The sequence below is a fragment of the Lytechinus variegatus genome, chromosome 7, assembly GCF_018143015.1.
Source record: "Lytechinus variegatus isolate NC3 chromosome 7, Lvar_3.0, whole genome shotgun sequence".
NCBI classification, from domain to species: Eukaryota; Metazoa; Echinodermata; class Echinoidea; order Temnopleuroida; family Toxopneustidae; genus Lytechinus; species Lytechinus variegatus.
The window spans coordinates 16486895-16511105 of NC_054746.1; the positions used below are offsets into that span (position 1 = coordinate 16486895).

At 35.9% G+C, this 24211-nt stretch overlaps 1 protein-coding gene across 3 annotated transcripts in view; it reads left to right on the forward strand.

Moving 5' to 3' along the window:
• LOC121418570 (calcium-independent protein kinase C-like) overlaps positions 1-24211 on the forward strand; it is an 83800-nt gene that overhangs the window by 29043 nt on the left and 30546 nt on the right. For all 3 annotated transcript variants that reach the window (XM_041612505.1, XM_041612504.1, XM_041612503.1), the window contains exons 2-3: positions 1438-1498; positions 20837-20993. In XM_041612505.1, the coding sequence (XP_041468439.1) occupies positions 1438-1498; positions 20837-20993 (218 nt within the window). The remainder of the gene's footprint in view (positions 1-1437; positions 1499-20836; positions 20994-24211) is intronic.

Below are 24211 nucleotides of genomic sequence, written 5' to 3' on the forward strand. Positions count from 1 at the left end.
TTTTCATGAAACTTATGGGTAATCAAGTATCATTGATCATCTGGCGTAAGTTTCAGATCGCATGGCCAAGGTCAAAGGACATGTGAGGTCACAAAACTTAGTAATTAATTAAAAAATTACTGGTCTTATGAAAAATCATTCATATTAGTTGTTTTAAAAGTCAGCACTGCTGCTATTATGCTATATTACAGTGTGTTATCAATAAAAAGTTTACACTTTGAAAAGGTCATGGGAATTGAAAAAGATACGCCATAGGGATAACTTTTTACATATTCTTGGGTTTGGGTCTCATCTACCAAATGAAAGCATAAAGTTTGACAGACTTTTACAACATGGGTGAGCACTGACAATTTTGTAAAGCTTGCAGATGTCAGTTTGTGCAGAAATGCTCATTTTTAGTGAGTCAGCCTACGTATGAGCTTTGAACGCCAGAATAAATGCCATATGAATAGTATTATCATTGTATTAAATATATATGTACTTATTGATTTACGTGTTAGACTTGTTTCCTGGCATTGAATTGTATGATATTCTTTGTGTGATTTTCTTGAGCATTCATGAAATATAAATGAATTTATTGTTTTGTTATTGCCAATATATGTACACATTATAGTCCTGCACGTCCATTAATGATCTGTCTTTTATTATAATTTTGGCTGATACTTTTTTAGTCACCAGAGCATTCAAAGTTTGTAATTTTGATTTCATTTTTATGAGGCCTTCCAGTGTGATTTCAGAAGTACATTGTAAATCAAACAAACTTTATTTAAAGATAGATAAAAAAATATAAGTACAAGAAGATGGTAGATTCTCAGAAGGGTATATATTGAAATATATACCAAATGTTGTATCTAAGTTGATAATGTGCTTCATCCAGCCTTGTAATTAAATGTCCTGCCTTGGCCTTGGACGGTCAAACGTTGGTCTAGGACAAGTTGGCCTTGGATAGAACACTGCTAGAAACTGGTAATGCTTGGGGTATCAAACCATTACATGTGTATGTAAAGTGGCATTTTGTTTTATTCTTTCTTTAGGCATGTATTTAAAAGACAAATTCATCAGCATCTATCATTTGACCAGAATGTAGTTTTGGGGAACTACTCGTCGATTTGTATGTGCGCACTTGTGTACAAAGTGAATGAAGGTGGAAACAGGGAACCAATTCTTGTGACTGAATGCAGTGCTGCTGTAGGAAATGAACAGTGGTTGAGATGTTCCCATTTTTTTTCATGCATCTTTGTGATGTGAAATAGATTCCTTGGAAATGTGGAATTGGCCGTGTTCACTCAGCCATGAGAAACATAATTATTAATCAGTTTTTAACTGAAAGTGTTCAATTCATGACTGAATTTTGTGCTGTGTTTCTGGCTGTGAGTGTTATTGTTTGTGTCTGATCTGTACAATGTTTTGACGATGCCTATTATCTTCCTGTTTTAGATTGACCTGGAACCTGCTGGGAAGGTACACGTCATCATTGAGCTCCAGGGATCTTCAGAAGGTGAGTGCTTGCCCCCTTTCACACTACAACAAATTTTATATCAAATTGGATGTATAGGCCTACGCCAAATTGCAAGGACTTGAAATAAATCCAGAGTGACTGTAAATAGTGACCAGCGGATAATCAAATTTAGATTTGAACTCTGAATTTGAATATAAAGCTTAAGTATTTGAAATTAGGAAATCTTTCGATTTATATTGAATTAATCCTTAAGATTAAACTTAAATCTAACATTCAGCTGGCCGTTATCCACCGCCGATCTGGATTTATTAAAAATCCTTGAAATTAAGAGTGTATTATACATGTAGTCATGACATCATGGAGGCTACCGCCATCACATGCATCGGGTTATCGTGTCCGGTCGGGCAATCACATAACCCGACCATTCAAGAAATGGGTACCCTAAATCCCTCAAAGGTCTACTCCAGGTAACCCAACACTTTGTGAAAATTATCAACCAGATGTAAGAATGTACAGGTCCAATTAACCTGATGTTTTGTGAAAATAAGCCAGTTCATAGTTCCTTTCTGCGCATGATCAGAGGAAGGTCATTTGTACTAAAGTGACATGGTGGTTTAAAATCTAATGAGATAAGCACCAACTTTGATGTCTTGATTATTCATATATTCTTTTGAATTGTGGTTTTCATTTACATCCACAAAAAACAACAATGCGTCCACGAGCGACTGGTATTTCACAGTTTGCCAAGTACATTGTGCAACATGCTATGATATGCATTCAAAGTAGGAATGCAACAAATACCTTCATAAAGTGTTCATTGGTGTGTTATTCTAGTCACCTGGTCTATTCATTTTCTTCATCCTGCTATGTAAGGCAAGCTTACTTAATATCTTGCTTTGAAATCTGCCTATCATAATGAAAGAAATGAAAGGTCATTTGACCAAAATTGTCCATGAAGTAACTACGAACTGGTCTATTATAAGGCATATAGAAAGGATTGGGTGAACTGGACCCAAACTTTTAGGAATTTAGGGGGCCCTTTTCTCGAATGGTCGTGTTACGAAATTGCCTGAATGGACGCAATAACCTTATGTGATGGCACAAGCCCATTGTGGATGGGGCAGACTTGTATACAAGAGCTGCATGTAGATACATTTTTAACAGATAAAGTGAGGTAGCGAAAGTGAACTATTTATCCATGGGGGCCCCAAGATTTCCTATTTCGTCTGAATCCAATTATCCAATATATTGATCGATGGGAAATGTTGTGCTAGTAAATGCTATGCTGTTTATTGTAGTTCCCCAAGTATAAGTTTGCTGATGTGTTGTTGAACATTCTTGATTCGGGATTATATATATAATTCTTTATGTAATTTTTTCGAGAACCTTGAATCTATTTGATGCCATAGGTCTAAAATAATTCATCTAGCATTTGTATATCTGCACATGTACCGGTAGTTAGCTGCATTTTTTTCTTTGTGGTCTAGCTAGATCGGGTATACATGTATGGGGGTAAGCTTGCTCTTTCTTGTGCAAGGAATAAGTGCTATAGGGAAGGAAGCAGGGGGAGGGATGTGGGATTAGAAATTAAGAAGGGTATTGGAGTAGGAAATTGGGGAACGGTAGGGAAGGGGTGAGAGTGAATCAGAAGATGAAGTTATGGTGGGGAACGGATATTTGTGCAGATCTATCATTGGAGAAAGAGTCGAAAGTAGTGAATGAAAATAAGATATATCAAGTGGGATGGTGGGAGAGCGGAAAGGAGTGAGAAACTTGCGGATGTTGCAAGAAAATATTCACCATCAACTCCAAATTTACTATTGATATATCTAGATGGAAATGATTTTATTTCATTTTACAAGAGGCAGACCAACAATAGACCGTAGATTTGCAATTAATTGCAAGAGATTCATGATTGATTCTTGGAACAAAAATGGACTTGGTATTAATTACAAGGTTCTTGCGACACTACTGTAATTCTGGTAGAGATTATTAAATGTTGAAAGGTTGTTAAAATTGCTGATAGAAAAATAAAAGAGAAAAGGGTTAAGACAAAATTACGACAATATAATCTTTAGGCGTGGTGATTTATGCAATATTTCATCTTTTTACTTTTTTGTTTGTACTGTAGAGGTAATTAACATATTTCATAATTAACACAAATTTAACACCTTTACCAGATTAAAAAAAAATACACAGAGTGCAATGTGAACTAGTTCATTTGACTTCGACTGCTGTAGACTTCTACTACTTATCAGAAAATCAGGTTGCGCTGTTTTAGGAATGATTTGTAGCTTTCCTGCATATTTTTTTCTGTTTGTAAGCAGCTTATAATATCAGGACGCAATGCTAGGCTGTGTGTTCTGATACTGTACAAGTATGTTGCAGGGGTATTAGGATTTCACTGCTGCTGATGCCAAACTCATTCCAGCTTATAACCTGAAAGCTTTGCATAATGTGGATAAGGTAAAGGGATTTTGGATCAGAAGATGAGCTCAGTCTCTTTAATCCTTGGATCATCCACCGTATATCACTCGGGGAAGAGTGAAGTTGATGTTGTGCCGTTACATACATGTCAATTATAATTGAGTTGGCAGATCAGATTAAAAAAAACACCGCAACGCTGAAGAGATACGTGCTGAAAGGGATCAGGGGGTTGAGATGTGCCCAGAGTAGGTTTGCGAGTGCACACACAAGGGGAAGGCCTACTTCTTAGTGAGAATTGAGACATCTTGAGAGGCCGTGCCCTTTAAAAAAGATCACTTAAAATACAGGTGGGAGGTAAAATGGAGAATACTAATCATGCAAAGGTCTGAAAAAAAGGGTGATACTAGTCTAGTCTTATGGTTCATAATCTTTCAAAGTTTCATATTTATGATACTTGCCCTTCATAATCGACTTGCTTTTCTTGCTTCTTTAGACTCCCTAACCACTTTTTGTCTCGCCTGCTTAGCTGAGTGAGACTATAGGCGCCGCTTTTCCGACGACGGTGATGGCGGCGGCGTCAACATTGAAATCTTAACCAAGGTTAAGTTTTTTAAATTTCATCATAACTTAGGAAGTATATGGACCATTTCATGAAACTTGAACATAAGGGTAATCAAGTATTACTGAACATGCTGCCTGAGATTCAGGTCACATGACCAAGGTCAAAGGTCATTTAGGGTCAATGAACTCAGACCATGTTGGAAAATCAATATCAAAATCTTAACCAAGGTTAAGTTTTTGAAATGTTGTCATAACTTTAACATGGACATAGTTCATAAAACTCAGACGTAAGGGTAATAGTGTATCACTGAAGATCCTGCCAGTTTCAGGTCACATGATCAAGGTCAAAGGTCATTTAGGGTCAACAAACTTTGGCAATGTTGGGGTTATTTGAGGAATTGTCATAACTTTAAAAGTTTATGGATCTAGTTCATGAATCTTGGACATAAGAGCAACTATGTATCCCTATATATCATGTGCGAGTTTCAGGTCACATGATGAAGGTCAAAGGTCACTTAAAGTCAAACTTTGGCCATATTGGGGGTATTTGAGGAGTTGTCATCATTACTTTGAAATTTTATGGATCTAGTTCATGAAACTTGGACATAAGAGCAATCAAGTATCCTTTAAGATCCTGTGCTAGTTTCAGGTTACATGACCAAGGTCAAAGGTCATTTAGGATCTTCAAACTTTGGTAATGTTGGGGGTATTTGTGGAATTGATATAACTTTAAAAGTCTATGGATCTAGTTCATGAGACTTGGATATAAGATTGCTCAGCAATGTATCCCTAAATACCCTGTGTGCATTTCAGGAACATGGCCAAGATCAAAGGTCATTTAAAGGTCAATGAACTCTGGCCGTGTTGGGAGTATGTGTTGAATTGGCATCATAATAAGTTTATTGAACTAGCTCATGAAACATCGACATAAGGGTAATCAAGTACATGTATGAATGATTGTTTTTGCACATGTCTTTGGTCACATGATCATGGTCAAAGGTAATTTTGGGTCAATGGACATAATATTTTTTTATCATATTAGTGTTTTCTTCTGTAAATTATTATTCATTAGCTGTTTTCAAAGGAAGCACTGCTGCTATATCAAATTGTGTAATGCAGGCGAGACTGCCAGAGGCGTTCCACTTGTTTTTTACTTTGTATTGTTTTGATGTATTGTTCTTTGAATATTACTAGTATATTTATTGTGTTTTTAAAAATGGTTGAATTGATAAATCAAATGAAAAAATGAAATGAAATCCGACTTAAAATGTCAAAGGAATGTTCTTACTTTCAAAACTTTAATTTTGTGTTTTAAAATCCTTGCCCCTGTCTCAGTCAATTTAACTTTTGCAAATTAAGTCTGATGCTTTGATATACATTATAGACCATGTATTTGATGTGTTTGTCATTTAAGTACTGTTGAAATCCTAAGGTATGGCTAAGAATGGTTGACTGCTGTACAGTAGAACTGCATAATTTATAACCATGGTGCTGGGTCCTTTATGGGAGCTCTATTCTGGGGGAAAATGTAGGTCACGTCCCAGGTTAAGAAACACCTCAATTTTCACACATGGAGTGACTATCATGGAGGTGAATACAGGTGAATAATCACATTCATGTAATGAAGAGTGTGGCATGTCTGTGTCATTTGTGTGATGAAACACAATCTCTTGTAGAGCTCTATCACTAAATGCAGTGTTTTCGTTGGATGAAATTTTTAAAGCAGTATACATGTAGGCCTATATATTTTTGTATGGATTGTTTGAGACATTGTTTGACTCAAAGTGTTGGAAACACTAAAACATAGGCTAATAACAAAAATTTATGAAAATAAACAGTGTGAAGTACAACACAAATTGATTTATTTCTTACAATATTTTTTCTTACATTCAAGATTTTTGATGCTGTCTCAGAATAGGGAGTTTTGATAATCATGTGTTTTTTTTTTTTGAAAAATGTTTTCTTATAAAACAAAAATCAGAATGAGAGCCACTGAGCCAGGAAAGGACTCCAGTGATTTTCTTGAATGTGGGTATTTTTTTTTATATTACATACAGTTGTGCTTGTATCTCCATTTGATCATGCCAATGTTTTTTGTTGTTTTCTTAAGATTACATGCTATTTTGTTGCTCAATTTGTATTTGTTTGGCATGAAGGAAACACACAATATCCCTAAACTCACCTACAAACACAAACCACATAATCATGGTGATCGACAAACACACAATGACAGCAAATATTACCAATGACGGCTGCCAATTACTTGAATTAGCCACAGATTCGTTGCCACGGTAATGCAACCAACAATGTACTCAAATTTGAGTGAGATATTTTTTCTCTCCTTGCAGAGGTAACGCAGGTGCAGTGTGCATATTATTGTCTTTTTTTAGCTCCTGTTCAAATGATTTTTATCAGAAAAAAATGAAAGTAATTGCAGTAAACAATGGTTTTTATGAGAAAATCTGTAAAATTATCACCGTTCTATCACAGTAGATCTAGTTCTGGTAAAGTGAAATCATGAAATGTGAGCTGAAAAATATTATTACTATTATTTCCTCCCCCTCTTGCTCCATTAAATAATCAGTCACATCATTTTATACCTTTCTGTAAGTAAATTGTTTCAGTAATCATAATTAAAAAAGTATGTAATCAATATTACATGCTCTTTGGGACAGCTGTTCAATTAAAAAAAGAAGAAAACAAATCATAACTCCTAAATTACCGGTAGTCTTTGGATATATTCGCTGAAGCTTTACCAATAATTTTCTGTATTTTTCTGCTTTTCTTGAAACACCTTTATTTTCAATGAACTTTCCCCTAAAATATAATCTCAGCCTTGAGACATGCACGCATGTATCATAGTGAAAATGTTTTCTGGAGGATGGGAACTTTTTCTCTGTCTCTTCTGGATTCCATATTATCTTCATGTACCAAAAGTTTATTTCAGGAGCTTATTTGGAAGGAGGAGGGCTTAATCCCCTTATTCCTAGTATATTTTTTATATTTGTGAGTGATGTCATTGATTCTCTCATTTGCATACCAACCAGGATGTGCTTCCTGAAATTAAGCAAGATTTTGAAATGTCATCATGTTATTTTACATTTGATTTTAATGAAATTTTCAGCGTTAAATCCTAGTTTGATTTCTCTCTGTCTGGTCAAATCGTCTATTTGCTGGGGTGGACTTGACCTTTAAATATCAACTCCTGTAACATCAAAATTATGATTAATAGCAAATCAAGTATAGGCCTATACAGTATCTTGTATGTTTTTAATTTCCCACTGAACTAATGAATGGACGGTGCATAGGAAATGCATGTAAACTAGTCATTATGATACTTCATCTATGTTCATTATTCCATGGATGTTAATTTGTAAGAAATGGGAACACGGTTAAATAAGAATATTTGCTGTCCATATTTGCCAGTCTTGTTGTATGTCCACACTCCAGGGCAGGCTTGCAGGCAGGCAGGTTTGGTCTAGCTGGCTTGGCTCACCAGGGATGGGTCTCCTGCGGGCAAATCAAATTTTCATTGATGTGTCGAGGTCTCCTGTAATGAATTATTTGCTCTGTTTGTTTCTTAATCTCGGCTCTGACAGACTGGTTTGACTAGCCAGAGGTTCATAGCATAACTCTGTACTTCCTTTACCAGACAGAGTGGAAATGTTCATGCACAGCGAAAACTGTGGTGTCAATCGGTGTACATTGAGGACCACACCAGTTATTTTACACCATTGTTAAATTGACAGTGTTAGTTTAACACCTTTAGGTGTTATTTCAACACATTTAGTTGTTACATTTACACTCTTTGGTGTCATCTTCAATCTCTAGGGTGTAATTTTAACACCTCAGGGTGTGGTCCTCTATTAACACCAACTGGTGTCAGTTTAAACACCACTATTATTACAGTGTGGGAACTGCATGATGTGCAGGGCAACTTGTAAGACTAAACAATTTTCCTAATATTCAATAAATAGTATCTGTGAAGAATTCCATCTTCATCTACCAAATTCAAACTGTTTTACAGGTGACACAACATTTGCTCCTGCAAATTTTGTCTAAGGTGTAGGGTTAGGGCTAGGGTTGCAGTAGGGTTAAAGATTTCTGGTTAGGTGTAGGGCAGGGTGTAGTGTTAAATCCAGGGTTGAAGTTCAGTCATTTGATGAATATGTGGAATGTGTAGCAAAGCAATTGTTGCCAGAGCAAATGTCATAGGACCTGTTACCATGGTTGCTTACAAAAATCAACTGACAGCACTATTCCCTCATGTCTCTGTTGACATTCAATAACATACTTCAAACATTCAGACATATTGTTTAACAAACGTCTTGAATACATTTTGAAAGATATAATGCATTGATTCAAAGAACAAAGAAATCAAATACTAAGTATGAAAAATAGGTCCCATAAAATGGATCTAGGTTGGGAGAATGGATAATCAGGTTTTTTTTCAGTGCCAAGCATTGATATGCTAAGCAGTGATGGTACTGCCCGAATGCTTTCAATACATTCACCATTACATTTAGCACTGAGCCCATAGTCGTGCCTTCTCTCCCTCCCCTCCTCACATTCAGCCTCAAATGCCAAATGTCATCCATGTAGAATCATCAGGCATGCTTACAGAACTTGATGCTTTGAGCATTGCCATGTAATCCATGGAAGGAGAAGAAGATAAAGACAAATCAGAAAGGAAAATAAAATCAATATTAATATGAATATTATGTTATTACAGTTGACTCACGAGAGTCTGATCTTAAGTTATGGTATTTGTAATATTTCAGTTTACAAATTCCCATGTGTGCAGTTTTCATAGGATACCATGTGATTTAAGCTCTGCCACTGACATACGGATGGGGTGGGGGGGGTTGGGCAGGTGTGGGCCTTTGGAGGCGCTTCCCCCCCCCCTGCCTCCACCCCTATTTTCATGACCAAGAATAAAAAAGAGAAAAGGAAAGAGAAGGGTGAGACATATCATTTTCTGAATATTATGTAAAAATCTATCACAAAATAGGATTTTTGTCTCACCTGCATAGCAGAGTGAGACTATAGGTGAGTTTTTCCAACAGCAAAGTCATCATCAAATCTTAAGGTTAAGTTTTTCAAATGACAGTATATGGACCTAGTTCATGAAACTTGGCCATAAGGGTAATAAAATATTACTGAACATCCTGCCTGAGTTTCAAGTCACATGACCAAGTTCAAAGGTCATTTAGGGTCAATGAACTTTAGCCAAGTTGGGGGTATTTGTTAATAATTACCATCATAACTTTGAGAGTTTATGGATCTAATTCATAAAACTTGGACATAAAAGTAATCAAGTGTCAATGAACATCCTGTGCGAGTTTTAGGTCATATGACCAAAGATCATTTAAGGTCAATGAACTTTGGCCATGTTGCAGGTGATTCTTAGATTGTCATCATAACTTTCAACATTTATGGACATAGTTTATGAAATGTGGACATAGGAGGAATCAAGTATCACTGACAATATTTGGTCACATGATCAAGGTCAAATGTCATTTAGGGTCAATGAACGTAGTATTGTATCATTATATGAATGGTGTTTTTTGTGAATAATTATTTTGTAGTAGTTTTCAAAGTCTGCACTGCTGCTATATTGCGTTGCGCAATGCAGGTGAGACTGCCAGAGGCGCTCCACTTGTCTAAATAAAAGTGTCACAAACTCGCAACTTTTTATAAATTTTGCCTGATACTCCTATCTGGCCCCCTCAATTTTTGTGACTCATGATGCCACTTGATTTAAGGGTGGAAGGAGGGAATCCTCACCTGTAGAAGAGTGCTGTACAAAAATTATATTAAAATCTAGGGGTTGATGCTGATGGAAAAGAAAGAGAATGGATTTTGGAAGTAAGAGTGACTAGGTGTACATTCATTTAAAAAACAGCTTTATGTGATTAATTAACCCCTACAGATCTATGATTATAAAACAAGAGAAAAAATGATCAGTTTTGAATTAGCAGAGGTTAGCATGGATTGAAATAGAATTATTTCTGGATCATGTATCCCCATGAGGCATATGTGACGTGAGCATGGTAAACCAGGTCTGTGTATTTTGAAAACATTGCCATGAATTTGACTGTTAACAAGTGCTACTGGGTCCTCTACTTGTGGGCCACTTCAAACAGAGTCCACTGATGCATTGCAGTGCATTGAGGGCTCGCTTGAGGCTTGAATAATTTAAACCCATACACAATGTTTGAGCTTAGGAGAGTCAATTTCCAACAGAGGATCGGTTTTGGATGTGTCAGCATCATCATTGCTATCATCGTCATCGTTCTCCTGCTCAAATTCACAATCTTCTCATCATCACAATCATCCCATCACCATAACAGTCATCATCATCATCATGATCATCGTACTCATTACATCCCATCACAATCTTATTATTATCACAATCATATCATCATCATCACCATTATCATCACTATAATCTTGTCATTATCATCACAACTATCTCATCATTACAATCATTTCATCAACATCATCATCATAATCAGGCAACATCTTCGTCATCTTTATCATCATATCAAACAATATTTTGTTTGTAGAAATGTCTCACTGAAATAGATTTTCTTTAAATCAATAGTCAGTTCAATTTTTTCAATCTTGGAGGACGAAGTTTGAATATGATTTCATATAATGAAATATAAAAGAAAGAGCTGGGATGTGACATCACCAGCATTCTCATTGGTGAAGACATGGATATAACTGTTTAGAATTGCACCCGGGGGGGGGGGGGGAACTCAATATATAATGCATAGTGGGTATGTGCCGCGGAGGGGACCCCCAATTTTTACTCTCAAATTTCTGTTCCAAGGCATAGTATTTTTGTCGTATTGAGAAAAAGAAGAAAGAAATCAGCTCCAAAGCTTCGCATATATTTCGTTACGCCATTCCGGTCGCATTGATCTGCTACAATGAGCTGCAATTTGGTGAAAAGCGGCCGCAGAGCTCTGTCTGACCATCGCCGCGAGCGCACCCGGCGGAGGCTGCGCTAGCTGCATCAATAACCCCGCTCCAAGGCCCCCATTTTTTGTCTCGCCTGCAGCACACCCCTACCACTTTTTTGGTCGAGTGCCCCCCCCCCCTCCGTGAATTGCACAAAAATATAATTTCCACTCCCTACATTATCCTTTCCGTTCCATTGAATCTTGTTTCTTTTTCTCAATTTCCCTTCTTAACTTTATATAAAATTCCAAGGTTTAATTGATTTAAAGTGATTGACCATCAAAGTGTGACCAGAATCTTGAAATTTCCACTTTTATACAAGGCATATGAATCAGTATGGGTTATCAGAGAAGCTTGCATTTCGCATGGAGCAATGTGCATGACAATCCGTAAGGGGTATCTGTCCACCTCAATCATCTTGAAGACTGTGTATAACGTATGACTCTCTCTATATACTTGGTACATCACACTGTCAATGCCTTTCTGCTTGCAGCAAGCTTGACTGGCTCCAACATCAATTTCTCTACACTTTGCAATTGGTTTATGCCTCTCAATGCAATTTCATACCTATATCAATAGTTCTGTAATTCAGTTATCCCAAGTGGATCTCATGTGCGTGGGGGGATTTTATAAGGTCATTAATGCTTTATAGAGGGACACCAATGAGTAGATGGGCTGGAAATAACATTATCATGACTTAATGAATTTGTGTGAGAATATATTGAAAGAAATGCAATGCAATTTTGTTAGTAACAAATAGATAATTTATACATGTACGTACTTGTTAAATAGTTAATAGATAATAGTGCTTATAATTGTTTAAGTTTGTTTTCATCATTGTGTTTAATTGAAATAATTGTCCATTTTAGATATTTCTGGTACATTCAGTAGAATGTTCTCTTTTCTTGGGTTGGGTGTATAAAGGATGGAATATTTGAAATAGCTGAAACAATTGATCTGAAATTGGAGCATGTTTTAGCAATTAATTATTTTCATTGACAAGACATGTTTTCAGACGTTATCACTACTCACGATGTATAATAATGTCATCAACCACCAGTGGTGATCAGTAAGATATCATTCACACATTTATCATCACAAGCGATCTTCTGTTTTATATTCCTTATGGACAGCAATGTGACAATTGATGTGAGCCAATGCACATTGTCCATGTTGACGTGGTGTTACATCCAATACAAATGATACTGAATGTACATGTACAATCAAAGCGCTGCCCGTTTACAACCATCGGTGATCAACATCATTCAGGGCCCTGTCTTACAAAGAGTTGCGATTCATCCGATCAACCACAACTATGGAAAGCCAGCAACATCAATATCTAACATGCATGTTTGATCAAAATATTATCTAGATATAATAATGTATATTTGTACATTCATCAGTTTGTTGAAAATTCTCTCTGCTTCTCTTTGTTCACATAGGACATTGTATAAATTTCCTGTAGAAAAAAATTATGACAATGATGGATTTCCATATAGTTGAGGTTGATCGAATCAATGGTAACTCTTTGTACGACTGGGCCCTGATGTTATCGTGACATGTTATCTATATAGCACAAATGTTGCAGGGGTGGAAATCTCTCCCAAAAGGTAGGGGGACAAGGGGTTGGAAATTTGACAAGCAGAAAAAAGGGTATCAACCCAAATAAAAAAACAAAAGACAAAATTAAATTTGAAATTTGACAATAAAAAAAAAGAAGTAAGGATATCATCCCAAAAGTAAGGTCATTTCGTCCCAAAATATATGTTTTATTTTGATTTTGAATGATGTATTTCTTGCCATCATAAAAGACCAAAAATAGTAGGGGGACATTTGATATTGTGTCCCCCCTACTATTTTGAGTAGGGGCACATGTCCCCCCTGGGATTTCTGCCCATGAAATGTCACAAGTGGTGATAGATTGTGATTGGCATAAGAATGCAGATGTGTGATGTATCAGCACTAGAGATTGATACTGCTGAACATGGGTGATTGGCGATAATATACAACCATTAGAGGATTAAATACAACCAATTTTATATTTATACCATTATATATTATATTTTTGAAGTTTACAATTAACTTCAAAGCCAGTTGCATAGTCTGTCCTTTCTATTTGTACTCTAGGGTACCATGAACATTGTATGCATATGTTCCCAAATTTACAAATCATTTGACACAAAAGCAAATGTTCAGCCTGTTGCTTGCCTGAGTGTTTTTTAAGAATATAAAAGAGAAAATTTGCAGATGTTTTTGGCACCCCTTCAAAACAAATTTCAATATAAAATTACCAAAGTTTTCCAATAGGACAAATTTATGTATTTTTTTTATCTTTCACCTTTCACATCTCCTTTTAACTTCTTCTTCTGGTCTCGTCCATCCTCCATCTTACATTTTATTTTTGTTTTCAGCCATATTTCAATTTACTTGTTTCTCACTCTCTGTCTTTAGTTTATGAAGGGTAATCTATTTTGCTAATTCCTTTTCATGTTGTATTGCAATACATGTTTTTCAATATTTTCTTGTAATACTTATATGTGGTAATTTTGATATGTTTCTGGTGTTCATTTATTTACTTTTAGATTTGTGTATATACTGCTATTGGAGGGAATATTTCTGTTTTGAATATGAATGAATGAAATTAGCATCATGACTGTTTTACATGTAGGGCATACATACAAACTAATTGTCATAATGGTGGGGGATATACCCAAATGAAAGATGAGATGTAAAGCTTTGAAATTTAATATGTGAGAGTTTCAATGTAGATGTTAGATAAAGTAAATTTAGTTTTTTTTGGATGGTTAAATTTCATAGTTTTTTTTATAACACTGAATTTCTTGTACATTTCTTTGTTCCATTTCACCCAGTCTGTGCCAAAAAATCATTGGCAGGCACAAGTGGTCAAGAAAAAAATGTTATGTCTCAAGCCTATTCCAAATTAACATTAAAACCTTGTGGTATTAATGAAATCGACTAAGTGATAGAAACTGCTGAAAATAGTTTTTTGTAAGTTATTGATTGGATCACATATATGAAGGAAGTGAGCCTGTGTGTTTGACGTCATTCACAATTTTTGTCCCATAGCACCTTAGGCCTAAAGACATCATTAATATAAATGTCAGGTTTTTCTTTTCTTTTTGTTAATATTTGATATTGTAGAAGTAGCATGGATCACAGATAATTTGATAACGTTTTGGTTGGAGATGGGGTTACATGTAAATCCCAAAAGTATGATTAATATGCAACCTATGGTTCACATTTTCTTTGTTATAATTTATATAAATGATTATAGTGCCTTTTTGATAGGATGCAAAGTTTTCTTTCAGGTATCAAGCAAGATTATATTTAGGTGTTTTTTTTTCAGATGTTAAATTTGAATTGGCTAACTGAGGTAATGGTTCATGTAATAGGAGGGTCTTTGTTTCAAAGATGTGGAAGAAGAGATTGAAAAAGTATTGAAGCCAGTCTGTTTTTTATTTTATTTGGAAATGATGGGAATGAAGAGAGTATGGTAAGATCTGTTGCTGAAAGAGTGAAGAGATGTAAGATAGAAGTGTCAATGAGCACTTTTAGAAATGCACGTCGACATAGTCAACTGGTACGAGATGACGTCATTTTTTAGCGTTCCATATGCCTCAGGTCCTCACACGTCCACTATCAGAATCGAGAACCTCACCACATCCATTTTGCGGTTCTCCTAAATCATAGTCGACGTGCACGTGAGTGACGTCATTTAACCGCTCAAGCTCAGCATGAAGTTCAACCTTTCCCTTTTAAAACACAGTTTTCAGTTACTTTTTCACAAAATTAATGTAAGTTGTACGATGCATTATGTTTATCATATTTGAAATTGCTTTCTGATCTACAAAATTTATATCGATATATATCCTAACTCGCGTAAAAAGGAATCAAAGCAAGTGAAAGGGCAAGTGTGCACAAGTTGCACCTTCGCATCACCCGACCGGGTCGCCAGGCGATGGTACGCCCAAATCTTCCGGGTCGGGCAGCGTGTCATGACCCGCTGGTTATCGCGCTGTTTTAAGTGGACGTACGTACACGTACAAGTCAAGTGAAATCTAAAGTCATCCGATCCGTCGTGAACGAGGGCAGATGACGACGTTGACTCGAGCGATCAGAGGACTGCTACAACGTTCTTGTTCACTACTCCTAAAAGTCTCTAGTGACAGAGTTGTAAGCTTGAACTAGGGCTGAGTCAAACCATGGACCTAGACCCATGATCAAATCTTGACTGGTTCACTGGTGTGCGTGAGCCCTGACCATGCTGCCATTTAAATTCTTAAAGGGTTGTGTCATAAAGCTGTAATATACAATTGACTTAAAATTGTTTCAATGTTAGTAAAGATATTGATCAAGATATATCTCGCTTAAAGCTCACGTAATTGATGATTATTCACAGAAAAATTGGCTTGCCATATTGTTGTCTTGTCTGCATAGCAGAGCGAGACTATTGGCGACGTCAACATTGAAATCTTAACCTATGGTTAAGTTTTTGAAATGGCATCATAACTCAAAAAAGTATATGGACCTAGTTCATAAAACGTGGACATAAGTGTAATCAAGTTTTACTGAACATCCTGCCTGAGTTTCAGGTCACATGACCAAGGTCAAATGTCATTTAAGGTCAATGAGCTTTGGCCATGTTCGGGGATAGTTGTTGAATTGCCATCATAAAAAGTTTATGGATATAGTTTATGAAATGCGGACATAGGGGTAATCAAGTATCTTTGATCATCTTGCACAAGTCTTAGGTCACATGATTAAGGTCAAATGTAATTTAGGGTCAATGAACATATCTTTATTATTATATGAATGGTGTGTTTTTGTAATAGTTATTTTATAGTCATTTTCAAAGTCAGCACTGCTGCTATATTGAATCACGTAATACAGGCAGGACTGCCAGAGGCGTTCCACTTGTTTTTACTTTATGAACAGCTCTGTGACATATATGTAACCCCTGTAAGTAGGTATACATTGCTTGAAAGTTCCATTTCCCTTTCACATTTTTAATGTGATTCATTTCTCTGTATTTCTGTGATCTCTTTTCTTTCTGCCCCTCTCTGTCTTTTGGCCTCTTTTATTCCATTTCAAGTACATTGAAATGAAACAGTAGGCCTACCCCTGAAATACATGTCTGCCCCTCCTATAATGCCAATGAAACTTATGATTTTTTTCTTGGTTGCTCTACCCTTCTTTGTGGATATGAATTTGGTAACCAAAGTCATTGCCCCCCTCCCAGATACTTTGATCATGGAGCTAACGCACCCCCGCCCCCTTCTGTCCTCTGACCCAACTCTCCTCACACCTTGTTCCATCCATCCGATTTCTACAATTCTTTCAAACTTTTTCTTATAAATCTTTCATCTCAAGCTCTTTCATTGGGTTTATAGCACAGATCTTCCTGGCTTCTGGGAGCAGGAGCTAATCATAAATTTCATTATGGACACAGACGAGACCAATGAATATTAGAGCTCCCCTCCCAAAGGGCAAGCATCTTTCCATCGGCTTGCCAGAGATTTATTAATTCACATACATTTGGTTCTATTCCCCAAGCATGAAAGATGTGCTCTGCCAGTATACTATGTTTCTGCCGAGTGTATTGTAGACTCGGTTGTATGAGGGGATGTAACGTAGTGGTGTATGGAATCTGTGTGTTCTTACATTATATGCTCTGCTCAAGCTGTTTGAGAGCAACATCTCATGAGCACAGACTGAATTTTTTTAAAGCATAAAAGCGTGCTCATTTGTAAACACCCTTCCACAATGTCTGGACACTCTCATTTGTGTTTCTGAAATGTTTTCACATCTTATTCAGATTTCACATGTCGTTCTGACAATACATCTTGTACTGATTATATTCTCTACTTCTTTCTCTTACTCTTTTCTTCTTCAACCTATTAATAAATACCGTGTAGTAGATCATTGTCGGCCCTCAGTTTTTGTCATGAATGTGTTGCATTTTTAATTTTATTCCTTTTTTATATTTGTTCAAGAAATATTTTAAAAATTACAATTTGCAGTTTGTGATTCATGTCATCTTATTCTGACTTTGCATTTTCCCCTGATTTTTCCCTCTCTTTTTTCCTTCTTCAATCTATTACTAAGTACTGTGTATGAAGGGGGCCCCCTTATCTGCGGACCTAAAAATTTAAATCATGATTTTTTTGTTGTTGAAATTTCATAAACAAAAATTCAGTTGATTTATGTCCTTATATTCTTATTAGTACTGTACTCGGCCAGTCATTTTCAGATTGAACAAAAAATGGTGCCCATGTGTGCGCACCCATTCACTTTACACTTGATTCAGGGATTTTGATGAGAAAGGCTGCATTTGACTGGTGGTCACATGAAATGCCCCAAATTCACTGTTTTTCCAGCATTTTGAGTAAGATTTTCAATGAATATATTTTTATGTATTGCATGTGTAAATTTTGTGGTTGTCGTGTATCTTCTTTTACTTGAATCGAGCAGATACACGTGTGCGCAGACTTAGGGGACCATATTAGTAGATCCTGTCAGCCCTCATTTTGTTGCCTTGAATTTGTTGCATTAGTTTTAATTTAAAAAAATAAGGAAAATGGCCTAATTTACAGTTATGGAAATATGTGAGTATGAATATTTATATTCAGACTGAAATCAGAGCTGTCAAATATTACAAATGATTAATATTTGTTGTAAAGATGATGACCGGAATGCAAAAGAATGAAAGGGCATAAATTTTAACTCAGATCTGAAAAAAGCCAAAAGAAAATAGGAGCAAAATAACTAATTCCATGTACATAATGCATGCAGTTATTTTGTAAACATGCACACAAATGCTGAATGGATCTAGAATGTAGTATAGTCGGAGCAAAATACATTTAATTGTGCATTTGTGTTCCATGATACTGGGTGATGAAATGATGAAAATAGGATTGTTTGAGGAAAAAAACACTAATTTTAATGAAAAGTTACTAAGTTTGGTCAGGCTAATCCCTGGTTTGGTGGTACAGAATACTAATTTTATTCACCCAAATCAAATGTTAGCACCTCAGTGAAATAATGCATATATCTACTATGCAATGATGAATTGTCACAATATTCATCTTCACTTTTGCATGGAAAATATTGTTCATACATAATATGAAAACAACCCATCTTCTACTTTTTCTTTAAATTTGTCATTTATCTTTGTCACATGAAGCACCTGTTTATTTGACTGGAAGCATTTATGAATCTAAATTGGGGATCAAGATGTATACCTGTGATTGATGTGTAGTTTGTTGGATATAGAGTTTTAGGAGAATTTTCCCTGATCGTCTTATATTTGAATTATGTTGAGCTGCAAGACCCTTGGCTTCTACTCTGTGTGTTGGGAAGCCTGTTTAATTTAATTCATTATTTTGAAGAACTTCTTTGAACTTAAAAAAAAAAAAACTCAGTATGACCTGTAGATAGCTAGGAACATACTTATAATTGGGGGGGGGGGGGTGCTCACCTCTTGAGGTGTAAACACAAGAATATTGGTGCTAACCACTAACCAGTGTATATTGAGGATTTAAATTGGTCGTTTTACATTCAGTTTTATATTTAATGTTAGTTTAACACCCCAAGGTGTTATTACAACACATACAGTTGTTATTCAAACACTCTTTAGTGTTAGACCCCATTCTCATTACCGCCCTAAAAAGTAGTTTAGTGGAAACTAGTTTAATGTGTAATGAGAATGGTCAAAGTGGTCTTGGAAGCGATCTTCAAAACTGGTTCAGCAAACCACCTCACAATGTAGTTTCGAAGATCGCTTTGCCTCATTAAACTGTTCTTTGTGAAGCGATCTTCGCACAAGCTGTGTGTAGAATTCCTACGCTACAGTTTTGAATTTTGCGCGAAACGGAGAGCGTATCCATAGCGAAAAGACCACTTTCCATGTAGCGGCCAGGAAGTGGATTTGAAATCCGCTTTCCGAACTTTCAGGTATCAAATGGGAATGCTTGCAAAGCTAGCTTCCAAATTGGTTTCCTGATTTGGTTCCCAGGAAACTAGTTTGTGGGATTGTAGTGAGAACGAGAGCTTATGGTCTTTCAATCTTTATATACGGTTAAATTTCTACATTTTAAGGTGTGGTCCTCTAGGGACCACTGGGGGATTCCATGAAATAATCAACTTTTTTGTATGTCCGACCCCCATTTTTTTCAAGTATTACTTCACTTCATAAACTGACCAAGTCATGGTCATTTGGGAGCATTACAGACTTTCAAAAGAACCAGAAATCAGAGACAGAAAGTTTCATTAAGGTCCCACATATAGGGGGTCGGACGTACATATTTTATGGAATTGCCCATATCAGTTTTAACACCCAAAGTTTACAGTGAAGTTATGTGCCATTCTTATGGATATATTGACTCTTGATTGCAAGAAAAAGAAAGACACAAAATGAAACTTATCATGAGCTTTAATAGCATCTGTTATATTTGTCATTTTATCACCCATATTAATATTATTTGTATATTCAAATTACAATGTGCACTTTTAAAACTAGAATCTTTTACTCAGATTACCCTTTTCTATCAAATGAGCCTTCAAAATAAGTAAGGATTTTTTGTCTTTTGTCATACACCTCTGGGAATTTAGACCAACCAACCAGAACTGAATACCTTAGATCCTATATGATTTTTTTTTTCAAAAATAAATTCTCCAGGATCTTATTAAGAATTATACTTTCATGATCTGTGGAATAACACTCTATAAGTACACATCCGTAGTGCATGGTGCAAACAAGAGGTTCTGTTTCATTTTATTTAAGCAAACAGTTGCCCTCTACACTACGTAGAGTCTTACGTTACAATGTAAACCTACCTCAAAATTTATGAAAATTATAGAAGCCCAAGTCAAAACATGAAGCATGGTTCCAGCTGTTGTGAAATCCAATTTCATTGTAGACCATTGTCCATGATGGCATGACATAGTTGTTATCGATGATGATGGTGAATGTTAATTGCAAAAATTGATGATGATGATGATGAAGATTGTGATGATTTTGATGATGATGATGGTGGTGATGATGATGATGATGATGATGATGATGATGATGATGATGATGGTGATGATGATGATGATACATTGTAGGTATTATCATGTTATGATTTGTTATGAATATTAGCTGGGGTTCAAGGTTTGTAGTTGTTGTAGATTTACACCGTTTTACTACTATCAAACGCATTTTTGGGGTGAATTTTCCATGACTTGATATTTGACGCCCATGACAAATATTGCCTGGTGATTGGAATCAATGACCTTTCTTTCAATGCAAACAAATCAAATGCTTCCTTATATTTCATTAGTAATTCCTGTAAAAAGCAACCTTTGAATTATCTGCATAATAATCATTTCACAATGTTTTCACCCTTTTGTTCGACACAGAACCGCCGAAGGAAAAAGTATTTCGGGTGCGTGAAAATGCGGTGCACAAAAGACGAGGAGCCGTCAGGAGACGGGTTCACCAGGTCAATGGCCACAAATTCATGTCCACCTTTCTGCGCCAACCAACATTCTGTTCTCATTGTCAAGATTTCATTTGGTGAGTCTCTTCTGTTTGCTCCAGTACGCTCTAAATTTTAAGGATTTATTTGGATCGGATGAGAATATAACCAGCCGAATATTGAATTAAAAAAAATCTTAAAGATTAACTTTTAGATCTCAAAATCTTAAAGCTTTTAATCTAAATCCGCAAGATTTAAACCGAAATCTATATTCGGCTGATCGCTACTCACGGTCGTTCTGAATTTATTTTACATCTTTGGAATTTAGAGTGTATCAGGAGTACATTGATGTAGCCAATGAAGTAATGAAGTATGTTAACATTTCTGCTGAAAATTGATTGATTTCAAGTTCAGTGTTAACCTTTTGGTGTTGGTGTTAGGTCAATTTTAACACCAAACATAACATGAAGATGGTCCCGAATAGTCACTCATTAGTTGTTGAGAAGTCAATAATGTGATCTGGATCAGTTTTACAAAATCTGAATAAGTTTTGGAGCTAGGGGAAGCAATCCAAAGTTCAACACCAACACCAAGGCCAACACTGGACTTGAAATCACCCAATTATTATGTTGTAATTTTGAGACGGGTCAAAGTAGATAGGGATTAATTCTTGAACAGCTACAGCTGGGGTAATAATATCCAAGTCCTTTGGAAGCGCATATAGACATTATTCATAATTGTGATTTGCGCTATACAAGAACTGTTTATTTTTATTTATTATTATTAGAACTGAAAATGTACACAAATATTGACAAAATGAAAGGGGGTGGGATAGTAGTTAAATTGTGAATTCTGAAGAGCCACGCTACCTATATTACATTCATCCACTGGCGGATCCAGTGGGGGGCAAAGCCAGACCATGCCCCCCCCCTTTGAGAGGCACAATTGATATTTTTAATTTAAAAATACCATTAAAACAGAAGTTTGGCTCCCCCCTTATTTTATTGTTCAAAACTTTTTTTTTGCTCTTCAAATTTTTCCTCGGGAAAATGTCCCCCCCCTTTGGAAAATCCTGCATTTATCCACACATGGTTTAATTGGAGGAATAGATTATGCATATGTCTAGACTCATTTGGTTTTGAAAAGTCACTCATTCAATTATTTTTACTGAGAGATGACCAGGATATCAACAATAAAATAGTCAAGAAGTAGAAATACAGTGTTTTATAGTTTTCTTTTTATTACCCTGTCATGCATTATGCTGAAAACAATCACATTTTATGAGATGCATATAAAATGATCAGAAATAGTTTGGATTGTAAAGTCATTTTGAAGGGTTGTTTCAGTTTTGATGCATTTATTTCACTTGGATTGGATTGTTTATTTCAAAGTTTTCACTTCACTGAAAATGCATACTGAGTTTTGAATATCACTACCTAGTTAACGTGATGGTATCACAGGGGCAAAGATACACGGGGGGGGGGGGGGGGGGGATAGACTCGCCTGCAAATGTAGAAACTAACCCTAAAGTAACCCTTTCAAAGGGATGCTCTCCTAGTTGAAAGTGGAAATAATGATATCTAACTACTGGTAAAAGAATAAAATTTAGATAGCAAACACACTGAGAATTTCATCAAAATCTGGTCTTCCATTTTGTCAATTTCATTTTTAGCTCTCCTCTGGGTTTTTGTGTTATGATATTGATAATTGAAAATTCTCAGTTTATTTTTTCTGGGACACACTGTATATATCAATGTTTTGTGGAACATTGTATTGTGGTGCAATATTTCAAAAATCGATTGTACCTGGTAGTTTTCTCGGAAAAAAAGGGACCTTTTTATTTTTTAGCATTACTACTATGAAGCGATAGATGTAGTTTGGTTATAATAAAAGGTTTGATTGGCTTTCAACTGTAATGAGAGATGGTCATGGTGAATTCAGCGTTAGGAGCGCTTCTAGGGGAACTACTGGCATGATTAAATGTTGGCATTCATCAGGATAATTCCTAATCCATTAGTGGAGCCCAACATTGACATATATATCGGCTAATAATTCATAGCAAGAGGTTCATAGCGCAGTTTGACTGGGACGCGAAACGTGCAGCTTGTTTGAGTTGACCCCTCACATACTTTGCCACGAGGCTCTCTGGGCCTCCTTGCCTTGGAGTATTCTTCTACCTTTTTTTTTGTTTTGTTTTCACCGGGCAATGCCAAAAGCCCATCAATTTCTGTCTCTTTTGCTGAAGATAGATTACCTTTGGAAAGTCTGGATTGGGGCTAAAAGCTTCGTTTTCTCTTTACTTGTGCGTGTTGGACATGTCAGGAAAAGATATTGATGTCAAAGTATGGATCTTAAATGAGACAATTTATCCTGAAAATACTGTCAAGCCGAACCTCAATTCAGTTGATGGGTGTTTTTTTTTCATTCTTCTAATCTTTTATAAAAAGAGCAAGACACTGCCCTGAGAAATGATGCATGAAAAGGCTATGTACTGAAATTTTTTTTTTCTCTATTGTGATCCGGAAATTTGATTTATCAGTGGTCGTTAAAAAAAGAAAGAAAAGAAATGTATTCCATTCTTTACACATTTGGATGCAGTTTTCAAGTTATTATTCAATTTTAAATTCACATGTAATTAATGAGATCAAGGGTTTTATGATTAGATCAAAGATTCTTGGCTTACTTGCATGCTGTCTTCAGCATGCAGAGGTATTTTCAGCATATTTGAATCTTTTTTAATGTTGTTTTTTACAGTCTTCATATTACACATGCTGTTATATAGGAGGATCGAAAGTGTCTTTTGTATTCTACCGCGCTGCATTTGCCTGACTGCTTATGAATCGGTTCTAATAATAGGGAGCCACCAATTGTACGCTAGTTATCAAATTACCAGCTGCTATGCAATTAAGCGTACCGCTCACTTTTATTCCTTCTCCTTTCTCCAGTTTCTAGTACACAAATATTAATGCAAAATGATGGAAGAGAATTTCGACATCCATTATGATAATGTTGATTCTTTTCTGATATTCAGTATTCTGCAAGCAAAAGAATGTTTTTATTGTGATGAGAAGTATATGGACTTTATATCACAGTAGCAATGCTTGGAGAATAATAGTCAATCACAGCATTCTAGTTTGTTGATTAGCGACTATAGTAATTGCTGCAAGTCAAACAATGCAAATAAGTAAAAAAAAACAATAATAATGACTTTTTTCCCCAGTGTCTTGTGTCAATAAGATATCTAATAAACATGTAATTTAGTAATGAAACAGTATGGTCCTTTGGGTGCATGGGACTTGATGTGAAGATAGCTGAT